The sequence below is a fragment of the Mustela lutreola genome, chromosome 7, assembly GCF_030435805.1.
Source record: "Mustela lutreola isolate mMusLut2 chromosome 7, mMusLut2.pri, whole genome shotgun sequence".
NCBI lineage: Eukaryota > Metazoa > Chordata > Mammalia > Carnivora > Mustelidae > Mustela > Mustela lutreola.
The window spans coordinates 139,753,906-139,770,381 of record NC_081296.1 but is presented as its reverse complement, the minus strand read 5'-3'; the positions used below and the strand labels follow the sequence as shown (position 1 = coordinate 139,770,381).

At 38.5% G+C, this 16,476-nt stretch overlaps 1 protein-coding gene across 1 annotated transcript in view; it reads left to right on the top strand.

Annotated features, from left to right (window-relative positions):
• The window catches only part of RBM25 (RNA binding motif protein 25), a 57,189-nt gene extending 45,950 nt beyond the window's left edge, over positions 1-11,239 (top strand). Inside the window, exons 14-19 of the mRNA XM_059182901.1 lie at positions 376-526; positions 2,944-3,268; positions 3,644-3,918; positions 4,250-4,348; positions 5,409-5,456; positions 9,633-11,239. Of these exons, the coding sequence (XP_059038884.1) occupies positions 376-526; positions 2,944-3,268; positions 3,644-3,918; positions 4,250-4,348; positions 5,409-5,456; positions 9,633-9,725 (991 nt within the window). The 3' untranslated portion in view covers positions 9,726-11,239. The remainder of the gene's footprint in view (positions 1-375; positions 527-2,943; positions 3,269-3,643; positions 3,919-4,249; positions 4,349-5,408; positions 5,457-9,632) is intronic.
• Positions 11,240-16,476: the final 5,237 nt, after the last annotated feature.

Sequence of the window (16,476 nt, the reverse complement as noted above, 5' to 3'; positions counted from 1 at the left end):
CTGTTCTTAGTGGTATTATTACTTCTTGTAGTAGTTTTTCACAACTTGACATTCAAGAAAACACAGTGTGTGTGTTGGGCTTTCCCTGTGGAATGAGAGCTTGCTTTCTTCAGAAAATGGTTTTCTCCTTGTGTTAGATACTTACAGAATGACTTGAGAATGAGGCATGGTGGTAAATGACAAGACCTTGCTTCCTTATTAAACATGTGTGTGTAGAGAGCACACTGTCTTGGGTGTTCTCAGATACAGAACAGTAAGACATTTTTATTTCCCTCAATGTGCAGCTTTCAGTTTTGAAAGAAGGTACTTTTGGAGATACTAGCTGTTGTAATAGTTGCCTTGAGTATCAAAGCCTGTTACGATTTACTTTTTCAGAGGAAGCGCTCTTCAGAAAAGGTTGCGTGATAGGGAAAAGGAAATGGAAGCAGATGAAAGGGATAGGAAGAGAGAGAAGGAAGAGCTAGAGGAAATCAGGCAGCGCCTTCTGGCTGAAGGGCATCCGGATCCAGATGCAGAGCTCCAGAGGGTGAGTTACCCCAAGTCCACAACAGTGCTCTCATAAGGGAAATGCAGTTTATGCTCCATGGATCTTGCGGTTTTGGGGGAGGATATTAGTGGTTTTTCTTTATTTTATTATACAGATCGTCAGTGTTATTTGATTTACAGCTTTAATTATTCTAAACATCCTTCTGTGTCTTATTCCTTTATTTCTGTGAAATACTACCTATGTTAAATGAATGTCATCTAATAAAACTTACCTAGAAACCTGTTCTTCCTATAAGGTGTTCTGACATTTCAGGACTTTTGGGGCCACCTTAAACTTTTTTTATTTCCTAAATAAAGGTGTTTTCATGAGCAACATGCCATTTTAAAAAAGGGAAGGACTTTGGCATAGGACATAGCATACTCCATTCTTTTTTTAAGAGCCTATCAAAAAAGAGTAGTGTGTCATTTGAGAAAAGTTTTTAGTTCTTAAAATATCGTGAATCTGGGACGCCTGGGTGGCTCAGTTGGTTAAGCAGCTGCCTTCGGCTCAGGTCATGATCCCAGCGTCCTGGGATCGAGTCCCACATCGGGCTACTTGCTCAGCAGGGAGCCTGCTTCTCCCTCTGCCTCTGCCTGCCATTCTGTCTGCTTGTGCTCGCTCTCTCCCCCTCTCTCTCTCTGATAAATAAATTAAAAAAAAAATTTTTTTTAATAAAAAAAAATATCGTGAATCTAATAATATTGTAAGTTCTTATATATCAACCTGAAAAAATCTGTTATATCCTATTTGTCAACAGAAGCCATGTTTTCTTATATGCCCCTTTTATTTTTCAAAATGAAGTTGTGTTCTTTTTCCTTCTGATAAAGTACTTACATGAGAAAATAGAAGAGTCAGACAATATGTAGCACAATAGTGAAGAAATTAAAAACTATCTGTTTTCTTTTCAGCCTGGTACAATCATTAGAGATTTGTGATTTTTAAAATCTCATCACACAGGCATATGTATACCCTCACATGAATTTTGTAAGTGGGATTATAATTTACACACTCTTTTCTGATGTGCTTTTAACTTGGGTATAATCTTTCACTCAGAATATGGCCAGTTTATAGCTTTATGTCTTTTTTCATTCCTTGACTATCATGGTATATGGTTGGTCTTTTAAATCCTTACCATTGTAACATTTAGGTTGGGTGTGTTTTTGTTTTAATTCTCTACTAGTTGGTTTGAAGGCCTCACAGATTGTACTGCTTTGTGAGTTTGTAGATGGGGTTAAGTCATGTCATGCACCAATTTTTAATTGGTACATAGTTCTGGATTTTTTTTTTTAACATTTTATTTCTTTGAGAGAGCGAGCATGAGCAGGATGGAGGGGCAGAGGCAGAGGGAGAGGGAGAAGCAGACTCCCTACTGAGAATGGACTCAGTCCCAGGATCCTGAGGTCAGGACCCAAGCCTAAGTCAGACGTGTAACCGACTGAGCCAACCAGGCATCCCTGGGGTTTTTTTGTTCCATTCTTTGTTTCATGCTCAGAAAAGTTATTGATGAATTTACTCAAGTTTTTATAATGCTCTTTTTGGTCATTTTGTTGTTGTTTTTTAATCTTTCATGATTTCAGGGAGAGTGTTCATTTTGGTATAGGCTTTTGACTCCGAAAATTGTTTCCCTCCTAGTTCTTTCTTCCTGTTCATGAATACAAAAGTGACTACCATCCTTAGGCGAGACCTAGAAAGACCAAATAATTTCATTTTAAAGATTTTATTTTTAAGTAATTGCTGCACTCACATTGGGCTGAAATTCACAGCCCTGAGATTGAGGGTTGCATGCTCGCCTGGCTGAGCGAGCCAGCTACTATAGAACAAATTATTGTTGATGACCAAGCTGAGGATTTGAGTTGCCTCTTTTGTGGTTGTCTATCTGTTCTAAAATAAAATTTCGGGGGGCTCCTGGGTGGCTCAGTCAGTTAATCATCTGCCTTCAGCTGAGGCCATGATTACGGAGTTCTGGGATTGAGCCCTGCAGCTGTATGGGGAGCCTGCTTCTCCCTTTTTCTCTGCCCTTACCCCCACTCCCCTACCGCTCACACTCCCTTTCCCCTTCCTTCTCTCTCAAATAAATACAATCTTTAAAGATAAATTGAAACTTTGGGATAAAATTTCAATAAAAATATAAAAACATACCTTTTCCTTTTAAATTAGCTACTGTTATTATGTATTTGCCTTTGTTATAGCTGAAGAGCTTAATGCATTTTATATTTAAATGTTAAAAGTATAAGAAAACATTTTGCAGAGTACCTAAGATACTGTATAGGCCTGCTCAGCTTTCTGATGATAGAAGCAAGAAGTATTTCATTATTCCTAATGAAAAGTAAAGGTTTTATGACAGATAATGGAAAACAGAAAGCTGGTTGAGTGGAGTATGGTTGTGGTCTGTTAGTCATGTTATTTTTCTATTTTAGATGGAACAAGAGGCTGAAAGGCGCAGACAGCCACAAATAAAGCAAGAACCTGAATCAGAGGAAGAAGAAGAAGAAAAGCAAGAAAAAGAAGAAAAACGAGAGGAGCCCATGGAAGAGGAAGAAGAGCCGGAGCAAAAGCCCTGTCTCAAGCCAACTCTGAGGCCCATCAGTTCTGCCCCATCCGTTTCCTCTGCCAGTGGCAATGCAACCCCCAACACTCCTGGGGATGAGTCTCCATGTGGTATTATTATTCCTCACGAAAATTCACCAGATCAACAACAGCCTGAGGAACATAGGCCAAAAATAGGACTAAGTCTTAAACTGGGTACGTTAGCATTTTTCTTCCTTCTTTCTTTTATTTTAATCCCCTACATATGCTTAAATTTTGCCTTAAGGAAAAAAATAAATACGTGCTGCTTGGTAGGTAGATAGAAAAATACTCAAAAATGCCTTTCTAGCTCATGATTGTTTTCGTAGTTCTACTAGTGCTCCTATATCTGCAGCTGCTTCAAGTTCTGAGAAGAAGTGAAAAGTTAAATTTTCTAGCACTTGTGAGTAGTGAGTCATTTTTTACAGTTGGGATCTTTCTCTGAGATTTGTGAAAGTATATTATGCACTGTTCTTGAGGGATGGTGGGTTGTAAAACGTAATTAACATTTGAAAATTAAGTCATCATGCTAATATGATATTTTTACTATAGGTGCTTCCAATAGTCCTGGTCAGCCTAATTCTGTGAAGAGAAAGAAACTCCCCGTAGATAGTGTCTTTAACAAATTTGAGGACGAAGACAGTGATGATGTACCCCGAAAAAGGAAACTGGTTCCCTTGGATTATGGTGAAGATGATAAAAATGCTGCCAAAGGCACTGTAAACACTGAAGAAAAGCGTAAACACATTAAGAGTCTCATTGAGAAAATTCCTACAGCCAAACCTGAGCTCTTTGCTTATCCCCTGGATTGGTCTATTGTGGATTCTGTGAGTAGCAAATTGTATTTCATCATTTTTATTGGAAGTGGTTTTGAACATAGCATATAAAGTCTGCTGATTCTGTTAGTAGAGATGCTAATGTGGCTGGGGTCTTAGCCTGCCAGGGAATTTAGGTCGATGATTGAGGAAATTCTTGGTGGTACTTTGAAGTCTTCATCAGTTAGAAGCAAGTGATTGTATCTTGATACATACCTGTGTTAGTTGAACTCGTGAATGAGAACATGGTGTATTTTAGTTTTAAGAAAAATCATGAGGCTATAGACGTAGTAGTAAATATAATAAAAATTCCTTAATTTAATAACCATGCATTACTTTGCAGATATTGATGGAACGACGGATTAGACCGTGGATTAATAAGAAAATTATAGAATACATAGGTGAAGAAGAAGCTACATTAGTTGATTTTGTTTGTTCTAAGGTTAGTCTTGATCTCCCTTCATTTCCAACATTTGTTTTATATTTTTAAAATATTAGACACTCTCTAAAAGATCTTGCAAAGCCAAGTCTATGATGGTTTACTCTCACTTTTTAAGAGATTTCATGGCTACTTAACTCCTCCACTTTAAGACCCCTGCGCCACATGCTTTCATTTCAGAGGGTCAAGGAGGACAGATTTGCTCCCTGCTGCCAATTTTGCTCTCTCCCTGCCTCAGAGAATGCATTGCCACCCCATGTCTTAATGGTTAGAATGCTGCTGAAATACAGTTGAAGGGGTTTTTGTGGAGACAGCTGATAGCCTGTCCCATGAATTTCTCAGTCATCTATCCTTTGGAAGAGGAGCAGAATAGTTTCCTTCACAGCATAATAACAGTCATTTTTATTGGTTAATTTGCTGTGACCCAGACTCTCTTCTTGGGAGGTCCTGTGTTAAGCATTTTATAGAATCTTATGTCCTTTAAACCTCCCAACAACCATAGCAAGTGTAAATTACTATTATTATCCCCATTTACACATGTAGTAATTGCGGCCTAGGGGGAGGTTAGGTCTCGACCATAGTCCTATAATAAGTAAGAGCTAAGTCTGTGCTCTTAATCACTGAGGTATACCACATCCTTCCATTGTCTTCTGAAGGCAAAGTCTTATCTTTCAGATAAGACTTAGAGACAGAATAGTAGAAGCACTGTATATCTGTAAAGGAATAACGAATTGCATTTTAAGGAAATGCTTATTTTTCCACCACTACTGCTCTTTTAATATTAGGAATAGCAAATCTGGTCTGCCCTTTCTACTTGTAATCATTGTAGCATTGAAATTTGTAACTCTGTATTTGAATTAGAGCACATAGTATAGTGATTAAGATCCCAGGTTGTCTAAACTTCCATTGAAGAGAGTAGGATTCTGAAGATTAAGAAATTTACAGAAGGTTTTTTCAGCCACAAGAAGTTCCCATATTAGTATGAGGGTACATTAAACTTTCTTGGCTATATTGCTAATTTTTTTTTTAATTTTGAAAATGACAGTTAACTTGTTTCTTTTAGGTTATGGCTCATAGTTCACCTCAGAGCATTTTAGATGATGTTGCCATGGTAAGTCAGAAATTTACTGTTACTAATATTCTAATATCTGTAAACAAACTAATCTGTATTTGGTTAATTTTTTTACCCATGTTGGTTCCAGAATCTTTTCTTTTTAGAAGCCCCAATTAAGATATGAATCTGCACTAAAAGAGTTTAAAACCACTCACATTAGGATGTCCTTAGACTACATTAACACTCTCATTCTGCCTTTCGTGTTTGTATGTATAAATACAAATCCTGGATCTACTCATACATTTAGAAAACATTAATTAAGTGCTTATTGGGTTGAACAATGTGCTAGAAGCATGAAAAGGTGGAACATCTGCTCTTAAAGAAGTAGGAGGGAGGCAGATACACTAATACTGGTATTGTAATATATTTGCAGTCATATGTAAATGTAAAAAAATGTAGAAGGCAGAGGAGATGGAGTATCTGATGGTAGGGAGGGCAGTTAGGAAAAGCATCACAGGAATTACCATCTAAACTGAGACTTGAAGAGACTTGTGTAACTTTTGTCAGTTGGACAGGTATCCATTGAGTAAACATCAAATCCCCACTTGCATTTAATTTGTATATTAGAGTTGTGTCAGTGGTTGCATTTATCTAATGTGACTTTGTGAGGAAAGGAAGAAGGAAGAGAATTGACTGTAGAGGTGAGAGTGGTTGAATGTACCATGAGCTCCAAGTTAGGAAAAGAAGGCAGTAAGGTCAGCATAGAGCCAGCGGTTACGTGAATCGGGGTGGTGGTTCCAGTGACGCTGTGGGAGGTGTGTTGGAAAGAGTGGATATAGTGAGAAGAATGTTTAAGAACAAGTGGTGGATTCGTCCTGACGAAGGTGGGATGCATCTTTGGCCATGGGAGAAAGTTTCTGGGATAGAGCTGATGTCAATAAGACTATAATAAACTTTCTGCCTGGGTCATGCACATAGAAATGGAAACTTCTGTGTGTTGGGACAGGGATTGAAGAGAAATACGGGAACCAACAGCCAATGTGCTCATCTGTTGTGGGTGAAAGACTAGGTATTTGCTAGATAGCTGCTGTTGGAGTGGAAAGGGAGTGTCATGAGATCTCATGAATCTTGATGAAGATACGGTTCACAGAAATAGGAAGGATCCAGCAGTTTCCCCTCTCCTGTGAGATGAAGGCTTTGAAAGTATGGAACTTCCTGAGTAGGCTGCAGTGTCTCAGGGTCTTTCAGGGACACAGCAAGTTTCCAGGTAAATAGATGAAAAAAATGATTAAAGAAGTTGAGGGTGGTTAGTGGAAAGAGTAATGGAGAGGGGCGCCTGGGTGGCTCAGTGGGATAAAGCTGCTACTTTCGGCTCAGGTCATGATCCCAGGGTGCTGGGATGGAGCCCTGCGTCAGGTTCTCCGCTCAGCGGGGAACCTGCTCTCCCCCCCACCCCCCACCGCGCTGGCCTCTCTCTGCCTGCCTCTCTGCCTACTTGTGATCTCTGTCTGTCAAATAAGTAAAATCTTTAAAAAAAAAAAAAAAAAAGTAATGGAGGGCAGAGTGGGAAGGCAGCAGAGGGCAGATGAGTCAGAAGAAACAGCAAGCATGTCATAAGATGACAGGTGCCTGCGAGAGCTTGCATTCTCCACTGCAGACCTGTCAGGGAGGGGTGTAGTGCGGGGGCCTAACCAAAGGGAGCTCCAAGGTCAAGGCACTATATGATGTGTCCAGGCACTATATGATGTCTAAAGCCAGGTAACATTAGTTTTCTGCTGCTCAGCCGGGCTGATGCAGCTCTTTTTTTTTTAGAATTTCTGATAATTTGTGAAAAGTTTGTTGACTTCATACTGCTGAGCCTCAGATGAAAGGAGAAACATGAATAGATCCTGGTCCTTGGGGGTAGAATTTGCACTTCCCTGGCCTTCCCATCTCTTTTTAGGAAAGTATCCCTGGGTCAAGAGAGTGTTTTATAGTTGGGCTTGAGTTAAGGAATTTAAAACAAAAAAGAAAGAAACCCTCAGTGTTCTAGTATTTGGCTTTGGCTGAGTTGCAGTTTCTGTCAGTGAAGATGTCACTTGTTATTGTTAATCCATTTTGATCTGTGGAAATATTATGATATTTGGAGTATAATTAGATTCTTTACTGATTAATTACTTACATTGTTTTAATTTTCTGGCTCATTGTTGATCAGAGTGGGAAGAAACCAGACAGTTGGCTAGTTTTGTCAACCAGTTCTGACAAAAGCTCACCTTCTAGATATTTCTTTATTTGGATAAATTTAGTTCAAGTAGTACTTTGCTCTTGTTAAAAATCTGACTTTTTCTTCTAAAAAAAAGTCTGATTTTTTCAAACTGTACATTTGCTCATTTTATTAGCTGGTGATTTTTTGTGCCTAGGTCTGTATTATTTCCAAGGTTGCAGTGTAGTTCTCTCAAATTGCTGCTCAAGTCTGGCTCATAGAATTCTGAGTTAAAGTTCTTTAATTACTTGTCATTGTTTAGAAATTTGGGGAAATTTTTCAAAAAACAAAACAAAAAAAAATATTTCTGGCTTCTTTTAGGTACTTTCTGATCACTTAGGTACAACTCTCCAAAACACTTTGTACCTATTAACTCTTAACTCCCACAGTAGGACAATATCATGTAGATAATGTTTGCTCAATTCTACAGGTGAGAGAACTGAGGTTCATTGTGGCTAAGTGACTTAGCCAAGGACACATATCTAATAAGAGGTAGAAGTGCCATTTGAACCCAAGATCTGGTTTGCTTAACTTTTTTTTTTTTTTTTTAAGATTTTATTTATTCATTTGAGAGAGAGGGAGCACAAGTGGGGGGGGGGGTGCAGCAGAGGAAGAGGAAGAATCAGGCTCCCTGCTGAACAGCAAACCTGATGCAGAGCTCAATCCCAGGACCCTGGGATCATGACCTGAGCCCAAGGCAGATGCTTAACCAACTGATTGAGCCACCCAGGCAGCCCCCCCATTTGCTTACCTGCTAACTTAATCTGCTGCTCCAGAGACCTGGCAACACTAGGCCACATTTCATCATAGCAGCGATACCCTGGAGCTCAGTCGTAGCTGCCACCTGTAGAAAGAAACATGCTGTTCATTTTACCTCAGTGTAACTCTGGTATAGAGGCCCAAATCTGCATGTTGTGTGAGGGCAGGAGTAGGGGACAATACAATTCCCCTACCTCATAAATAGATAGGAAGATGATTTAGCAATTTCCCAAGGGGAGAAGACCATATATTTATTCAGTAGCCTCATGTTTTTTTTGGTGATGATAGTATTCACATACTGTTTTTTACTGTATCCCAGAAGCAATGTTAAATGCTTTACATATATTCTCACTTAATATTTAATTCAGTGTCATGTACGTAATAAGGACTTAATAAGTCACAATTTTAAGGCTGTTTTGGGGGTAGATAAGGTACTCTTAAATAATTATGCAGTTGTATAACTACTTCTGCCTAAATTAGTATGTTTTTTTATAACATGTGCTTTCTTGGGCGCCTGGGTGGCTCAGTGGGTTAAGGCCTCTGCTTTCGGCTCAGGTCATGATCCCAGGGTCCTGGGATCGAGTCCCGCATCAGGCTCTCTGCTCAGCAGGGAGCCTGCTTCTCTCTCTGTCTCTCTGCCTGCCTCTCTGCCTGCTTGTGATCTCCATTCTGTCAAATAAATAAATAAATAAAATCTTTAAAAAAATGCTTTCTTTAGGAAATAGTTTTTCTATATATGTATATATGTATTTGTAAAATTGAAAGAATGAAAGTTGTATAAAATACTTTGGTGTCAGTATTTAGTAAGCCATGGAATTTGGCTGAATGCATTCTCCCCCATCCCACAATCCTTTTTTGTAATTTTTATTTACTAAATAACATTTTTCACACTAGACCGATTTCTTTCATGTCATTTTATTGAAAGTAAATGATTGTCAATGTATAAAGCCTTTTAAAATACCAGTTACAAGATGTCGGGGTGACGCAGTGGGTTAAGCGTGACCTTTGGCTCAGGTCATGATCCTCCTGCATCAGTGCTCATTCAGTGGGGAGCCTGCTTCTCCCTCTGCCTGCCACTCCCCTTGCTTGGGTTCGGTCTCTGTCTCTGACAAATAAATAAAATCTTGAACAACGACAAAGTGATAAAATACCAGCCACTATTGGGAGATGCTGATGATTGCTTATCTTACATGTGTTACTGGTTTTTTGAGTTTTTTCTTTTTCTTTTCTAGGTACTTGATGAAGAAGCAGAAGTTTTTATAGTCAAAATGTGGAGATTATTGATATATGAAACAGAAGCCAAGAAAATTGGTCTTGTGAAGTAAAACTCTTTTTACATTTAGAGTTCCGTTTCAGATTTCTTCTTCTTTCCCACCCTTCAGAGGACTTTGGCTTTTTCTTTGTCTTCAAAGACATTTGTGAGATCTGTAATTTTTTTTTTTTTAATGTAGAAAATGTGAATTTTTTTGTCCTCTAATTTGTTGATGCCCTGTGTACTCCCTTGGTTGTAAAGACATCTGAATCCTGCCTTGGTTTTCTTTATACTCACCAGGTACAAATTACTGGTATGTTTTATAAGCCGCAGCTACTGTACACAGCCTATCTGATATAATCTTGTTCTGCTGATTTATTTCTTGTAAATATTAAAATGACTCCCCAATTCTTTTGCAGAATTGCACTTAATGTTGAACTGTACTGTATAGGAACCTATATGAATAATTTTAATTGAAAGAATATCGATCATAACATATTACCCTTCCCATCCCTTGATCAAAAATGGCAAGCCCTCCTTGAAGGCATGGAATTTAAAATTAGAATGCTAAGCTTAGCAGACAATCCATTCCCACTGTATCTCTGTATGAATGTGTTCGTGTGAATGTATGTATAAATGTCTTTTCCCTAGTTTTCTTTGGAGGGCTCCTTTTAACATTTCCTTATTGAAGAGTAGAATCGTAAAGGAAACGTGGTGTTGTGCCAACCCAAATGTCTGGGATAATTAGGTTATTAATCTCCCAGAGCATGGTATTCTCTTGTGGCAAGCAATAGTGTGGTGAATGGAACGAAGCTTTCCTGTTGATAGCTGGCTGCTTCAGCCTCTCTTTTTTAAGGGAATGTGAATCATAATGATTTTCCCCTTAATTTCATTGTTCAGAAATGAGGCAGATCCTTAGATTCTGGAGAGCCTTATTAGATGCATTTTTGCACTAATTGGTCCTTAGCTTTATTTTGGTGTACTCCTTTGTTTAAAAACAAAAACAAAAAAACCCCCACCCTAATCTGAAAAGCATAAATGAAAAAACTCATTTTTAAAAAACAAAAGGTAAAGTTAGGCAGTACAGACCAGGAAAGTATGAAAAAATACAGTAGGAATTCAGAATGGCAATTTGCAAAGTTTACATCTTATTTTTAAGGATAAAGTAAATCATTTAAGGCAGTTACCAGTAATTTTTTGTTTATAAAGGGTTTATATCTCATGAGTGTAAGTGATATAAATGCACGCACACAACCTTTTACCTCTGCTCATCAATGTTTAAAAATGTCTTAGAGACATACATAGGGCTTTCTTTATTGTAGAACAGGACTTCACCAGGGAGCAAAATTACCCAAAAAGCAGTTCTTAACATAAATTAGGTGCAGTTGTGCCCAGGTCTGAGTATTTATTTAAAAGAAAGACAAAATTGGGGACGGGGAGTGGAATTGTTAAAAAACATAATTGAGCTTGAGTTACCAGATTTTTTTTTACATCTTTAAAAGGAATTTGAAACACTGTTCTTAACATTGGACCATGAGGTGGTTCCATTATGTAAATATATCCAATATTAAAACTGTATATATTTGATCTTGGGGACCCATTCTTTCAGAGTCTTGTTAAATAAATGGCAACATGTTGTAATTGTGCAGTGCATACTAGAAACATAACTTGAAGATGTGGGCTTAATTTTTGATGGAGTTGATATTTATGATTATTAGTAACGAAGGTCAAAACGGGCCATTTACCTTACTTCGGGTTGATCATACATTTGTGGAGAATACCCTCTTTTAGTATTCTATCATTTTTAAGTTCTGGTCTGGGAAAATTTCAGAAACCTCATGCTCCTTGCCATCTGTAAATTCATTTACTAGCCTTTTCACAAATTGACACCTCCTCCCCCCACTGAGCTTCACAATTCAAGTTCAGGCAATTTATTACTCCCATCTAACTATATTACTGCTTCTAAGGCATCATATTGGGTTTTTTGTTTTTGTTTTTTTAACCAACATTAGCATGAAGATTTACTCAGGTACTTGGTTTCGTCTTCTCCAGCTCTTTCCTGAATGTATTTTAAGGGACCCTTATCTGGAAGTCTTGAGGGCACATAACATATAGGGCATCACACCTCCAGTGAGATTTGTGTCTAGATCCCAAACTCCTGCCTTAACATTTCTGCATCAGAACAGGAATTCTCAGAGCTCTTGGGTTAAAGACCATTTATAGTAGTTTCACATCTGCTCAAGACCCGTTTTGCTACCAAGCTTAAAGTTCTAAAGTTTTCAACTTTCTTGTTTTCAGATTTGCATATAATGAACTGGCATATTCTAACGTCTGGGATAATACACATAAGAAATTTACAATAAATGGCTTGAGCTTTCTGGGTTGTCCTTACTGTTTGCCCATAGATTAATTTCAGTTTGGAAATCTTCATCTATATTGCCCATTTCAATTGTTAAAAAACTGTATGCAAGTCTTGAGAATCATTGCCTTCCCCCCCCCCCTAAGGTTTTATTTATTTGAGCGCAGGAGCAGAGGGAGGGGTTGAAGAGGGAGAAGCAGATACCCTGCTGAGCATGGGACTTGATCTCAGGACGCTGAGATCAGGACATGAGCCCAGTTAACCGACTGAGCCAGTCAGGTGGCCCTTGAGAATCATCCTTGATCTGGCAGTTAGAAAATGAATACACCTTTTCCTCATTTCACCTTATAATTTTAAATATGTACATTTGTTGACAGGAAGAAGGATAAGTTGAAGTTCCTTTCAAACCTCATACACCTGAATCACCTGGGGATCTCCTTAAATGTAGACTGATGCGGGAGGGGTAAATACAGTGGGGCTGGACGTTTTGCATTGCTCACCAGCTTCCAGGCGAAGCCAGTTGCTAGCTGATCCAAGCACTGACTACACTTTGATTAGCAGTTGAACGTATGTACCCAGTACAGGTTTCCTCTGCTATCCCAAAAGTTGAGTGTCCCTGTGAAACGTTTTGAAAGCTGAAATGGCATAAAGCAAAGCAACAATAACCATTAATTTATATGGGAATTTTGTTTGAGTTCTCCCTCACCAAAAAATAATCTCTCCCAGGTTTACCTGGTACCTTAGAATACATCTTGCTAACAGATGCACAAAATAAATCGAGATAAAGCACAGATGCTCACAGACCTAGTTCAAAGCTGTGGTTGCTTGATGCTGAATACAGTCCCCGGGAAGGGACTTGCTGGCACCCCTAGATGCATGCATGGGCTGTGTGCTGCTTTTATAAGGGCTTGCTGCAAGACAAGTCGTTTTCGCTATATTTTCCTTTCCTTTTCGTAAAAGTGAAATTCCTCTTCAGATTTTCTTTTGGTTAGCAAAACCAGGTGCTACTGTAGGTTTTTCATAAAAGTGAAGTAACTTGACTTCTGAAAAGCCAGGGGATCCCATATTAGTATTTTATCCTAACATACTACACAAATGCGGCTCAGTTTTCTTTTTAGGTAGATTATAAAGAGAGCATTTTTTTTTTTAAAGATTTTATTTATTTGTCAGAGAGAGAGAAGGAGCGAGAGCGAGCACAGGCAGACAGAGTGGCAGGCAGAGACAGAGGGAGAAGCAGGTTCCCTGCCGAGCAAGGAGCCCGATGTGGGACTTGATCCCAGGACACTGGGATCATGACCTGAGCCGAAGGCAGCTGCTTAATCAACTGAGCCACCCAGGCGTCCCAAAGAGAGCACTTTTTGAGACAAATAGATGCATAATATGTATGTTCAGGAATATACGGCAGTCTTTGAAAAAAGGTGCTTAAGAACAACTCTTAATGTTCTAGGCTTTATTCCCAGCCAGTACCAGAGCCATTTTCTCCTTAGAGAACTCTGTTTTTACTTATTCTGGATCTTACCATAGCACTTCTCTATGAGGTGGAGGCAAGTGATGATTTTGTGGAGTGCTGTTTCAGGTACTAATCAGGCACAAATGCTAGATACAGTGGACAAGTGGAGAAACTGCTTGGAAGTCAAATTGAACTAAGCACATTTTCTTATATATGAAGTAAAGAAGTGATATTGTTAATAAGTAGTATGTATATGAGGCTTATTTACCCTTTTTCTGATGAGCTCTATAAATGTTTCCACTTTTAACGCAAAAAGTGCTGAAAGGTTTTATGTCAAAATGGTTACAGATATTTTCAGGACATATTTCAGCTGCCTTTTAACAGTCCAATATTAAGAAGTCCTATATTGCTCAGCAAAAGATGATGAAATTGATGTCTGAATGTCCCGGATATAAGGCTATGAGAAAGAATCCTGAATAGGCAAAGGAACACTTAGTCTGGGTGTCAGGAAGAAAACTGGGAAATTCATATATTTCAAACCCAGGAACTATTACTATAGCATTTATACTATAGACCAAAGTAAGCTTATAATTTTTTGATAAATGGTAGATTCTTTTGAACTGTGATTATGTTGAATTATTTTATTTTTTAGGTTTTATTTATTTACTTGACACAGAGACAGCAAGAGAGGGAATGCAAGCAAGGTCAATGGGAGAGCAAGAAGACGGCTTCCCACTGAGCAGGGAGCCCGATGCGGGGTTTGATCGACCCTGGGATCATGACCTGAGCCGAAGGCAGACACTTAATGACTGAGCTATACCCAGGCACCCCTGATTATGTTGAATTATTGAAATGATTTGTTTGCACGAGTGCTTACATTTTCATCTTTATTTGATAGGATTTTTGCCTTTGGTTTTACCACTTGTCTTGTATGAAGGCCAAATTAGGAATAACAATCTAAAATCCCCAGGAATGAAAAATTTCTATAAGCAAAAGTAAGTAGGGGCGCCTGGGTGGCTCAGTGGGTTAAGCCGCTGCCTTCGGCTCAGGTCATGATCTCAGAGTCCTGGGATCGAGTCCCACATCGGGCTCTCTGCTGAGAGCCTGCTTCCCTCTCTCTCTCTCTCTCTGCCTGCCTCTCCATCTACTTGTGATTTCTCTCTGTCAAATAAATAAATAAAATCTTTAAAAAAAAAAAAAAAGTAAGTAAAAGTTCTTTGCAAGCCATGTTGTTTTCATTAAATGACACTCCCAAGTATGCCTGCTGTGCCCCTTCCCATAGGAGTTGGATTTATGATCTAGCTTCTCATGCCCAGGGTGACAGCTGAATTGTTAACAGGGCCCCTCTGTTTTTTTGTGTAATTTTTTTTTAGCCATTGAAGCACTTCATATGCGGCATTCATCTTAAATGCTAGGTAGAGGGATAGACATAAGACAAGATTTCTCTAATAGCTCTGATAGTCTAATAATGGTGGAGGAATCATGATAGGAATACTAATAGACATAAAGTACTGTACCAACTGTCAAACTTGATTGTGTTAATTTGATAGTCAAGCAGGAAGGGACAGTAGGAAGATTCTCAGCAGAGGCAGTAATACCTAGAAGGGAACTTAGAGGTCACATTTATCTACCCAAAGCAACACTACTATAGTGTTCTTGACAGGTGGGTGTCTGGAGGCCTATACATACATTGGATTCTAATTCATGGTCTAGCTCTGTGCTCCTCAAGGTTTTAAGTTTGTTAAATAATTTTGAAATTCAGTTCTTCAAACACACATAAGCATATTTCAAATGTTTAGATGTCATGTGACTAAGAAAATCCAGTTTTTTTTTTTTTTTTTATTGCAATAAAGTTGAGGTGCTCTATAGCCAAATATAGCCAGTGCCTAGCAATACTATATGGACATTGCAAATTATAGAACATAATTGTGTTTGGGGCGCCTGGCTGGCACAGTTGGTAGAGCATGTGACTCTTCATCTACTTAAGGGTCGTGAGTTCAAATCTCACATTGGGTATAGAGATTACTTAAAAATCTTAAGAAAAAATTATTATGGTTTCAGAAAGCTGTTATTGGACAGGTCTGGTCTAGATGTTGATATCAACCCAAGGGGAGAGGAAGTGCTTGTTTATAAAATCTCATGGGAAGCACTTTTAGTAAATCTTCATTGAAGCAAAAATTATTAGGTGTGAATTTAAAAATAGTGCTAAACAACTATTTTTCCTGTTTTTTTTTTTTTAATAACAAAAAGAAAAACCAGTGAACACTTTACATTGTAGAATCCAAAAACCGAAGGTTCATTTCTTTACTGTCATACTAGGAAGTATACTGTACCAAATAGATTGGACTGTTACTGTAGAGATTGCATTGTTACTAATTGTTACTATAGAAAGCTATAAAAGTTTCATTTTCAAGTATTTTATTGAGGCACTTTTTTTTAGAAAGGAGGGCACAAGTTCTTGGTTAAGGAGGAAATTAGAATTTAATAAAACACTGACAAGCAGAACTGAAAGCTAAAAATATAAGATAGCTAACCCTTAAGTCCAAGTCTAAGAGAATCCTTGCAAAGAATAAGAATGAAGTGAAAAATGATAAGATAGTGGCCAAGCACCAAACTCTGATGACAGTATTTATTGTCATCGTTCAATTCTTTATTCCTGTAAGAAACAGGGCAGTGACATCATGTATAAATAAAGGCAGGGGTATCGGTTGGTAGAGCTTGTGACTCTTGGTCTCAGGGTTGTGAGTTCAAGCCCGAAGGTAGCAGAGTTTAAAAGAAGGTAGACTGCTTTTACGTGGGAAGTGTTGAGTTGCACTGATTTGGAATTAAGTGTAAATAACTGGCCTTGGTTCTCTGATTGACCAGGTCTCAACTTCACATACTAGTGACTAGTGACTGAGCTAGCCTTAGTCTCTGACAGCCTCTCTCCCCCCACCAAGTGGTTCTAACAGGTCTGGCACTCTGGATTTCACATCTGCTTCATTTATCACCACTTAGTATTGGCTTCTGCCACCA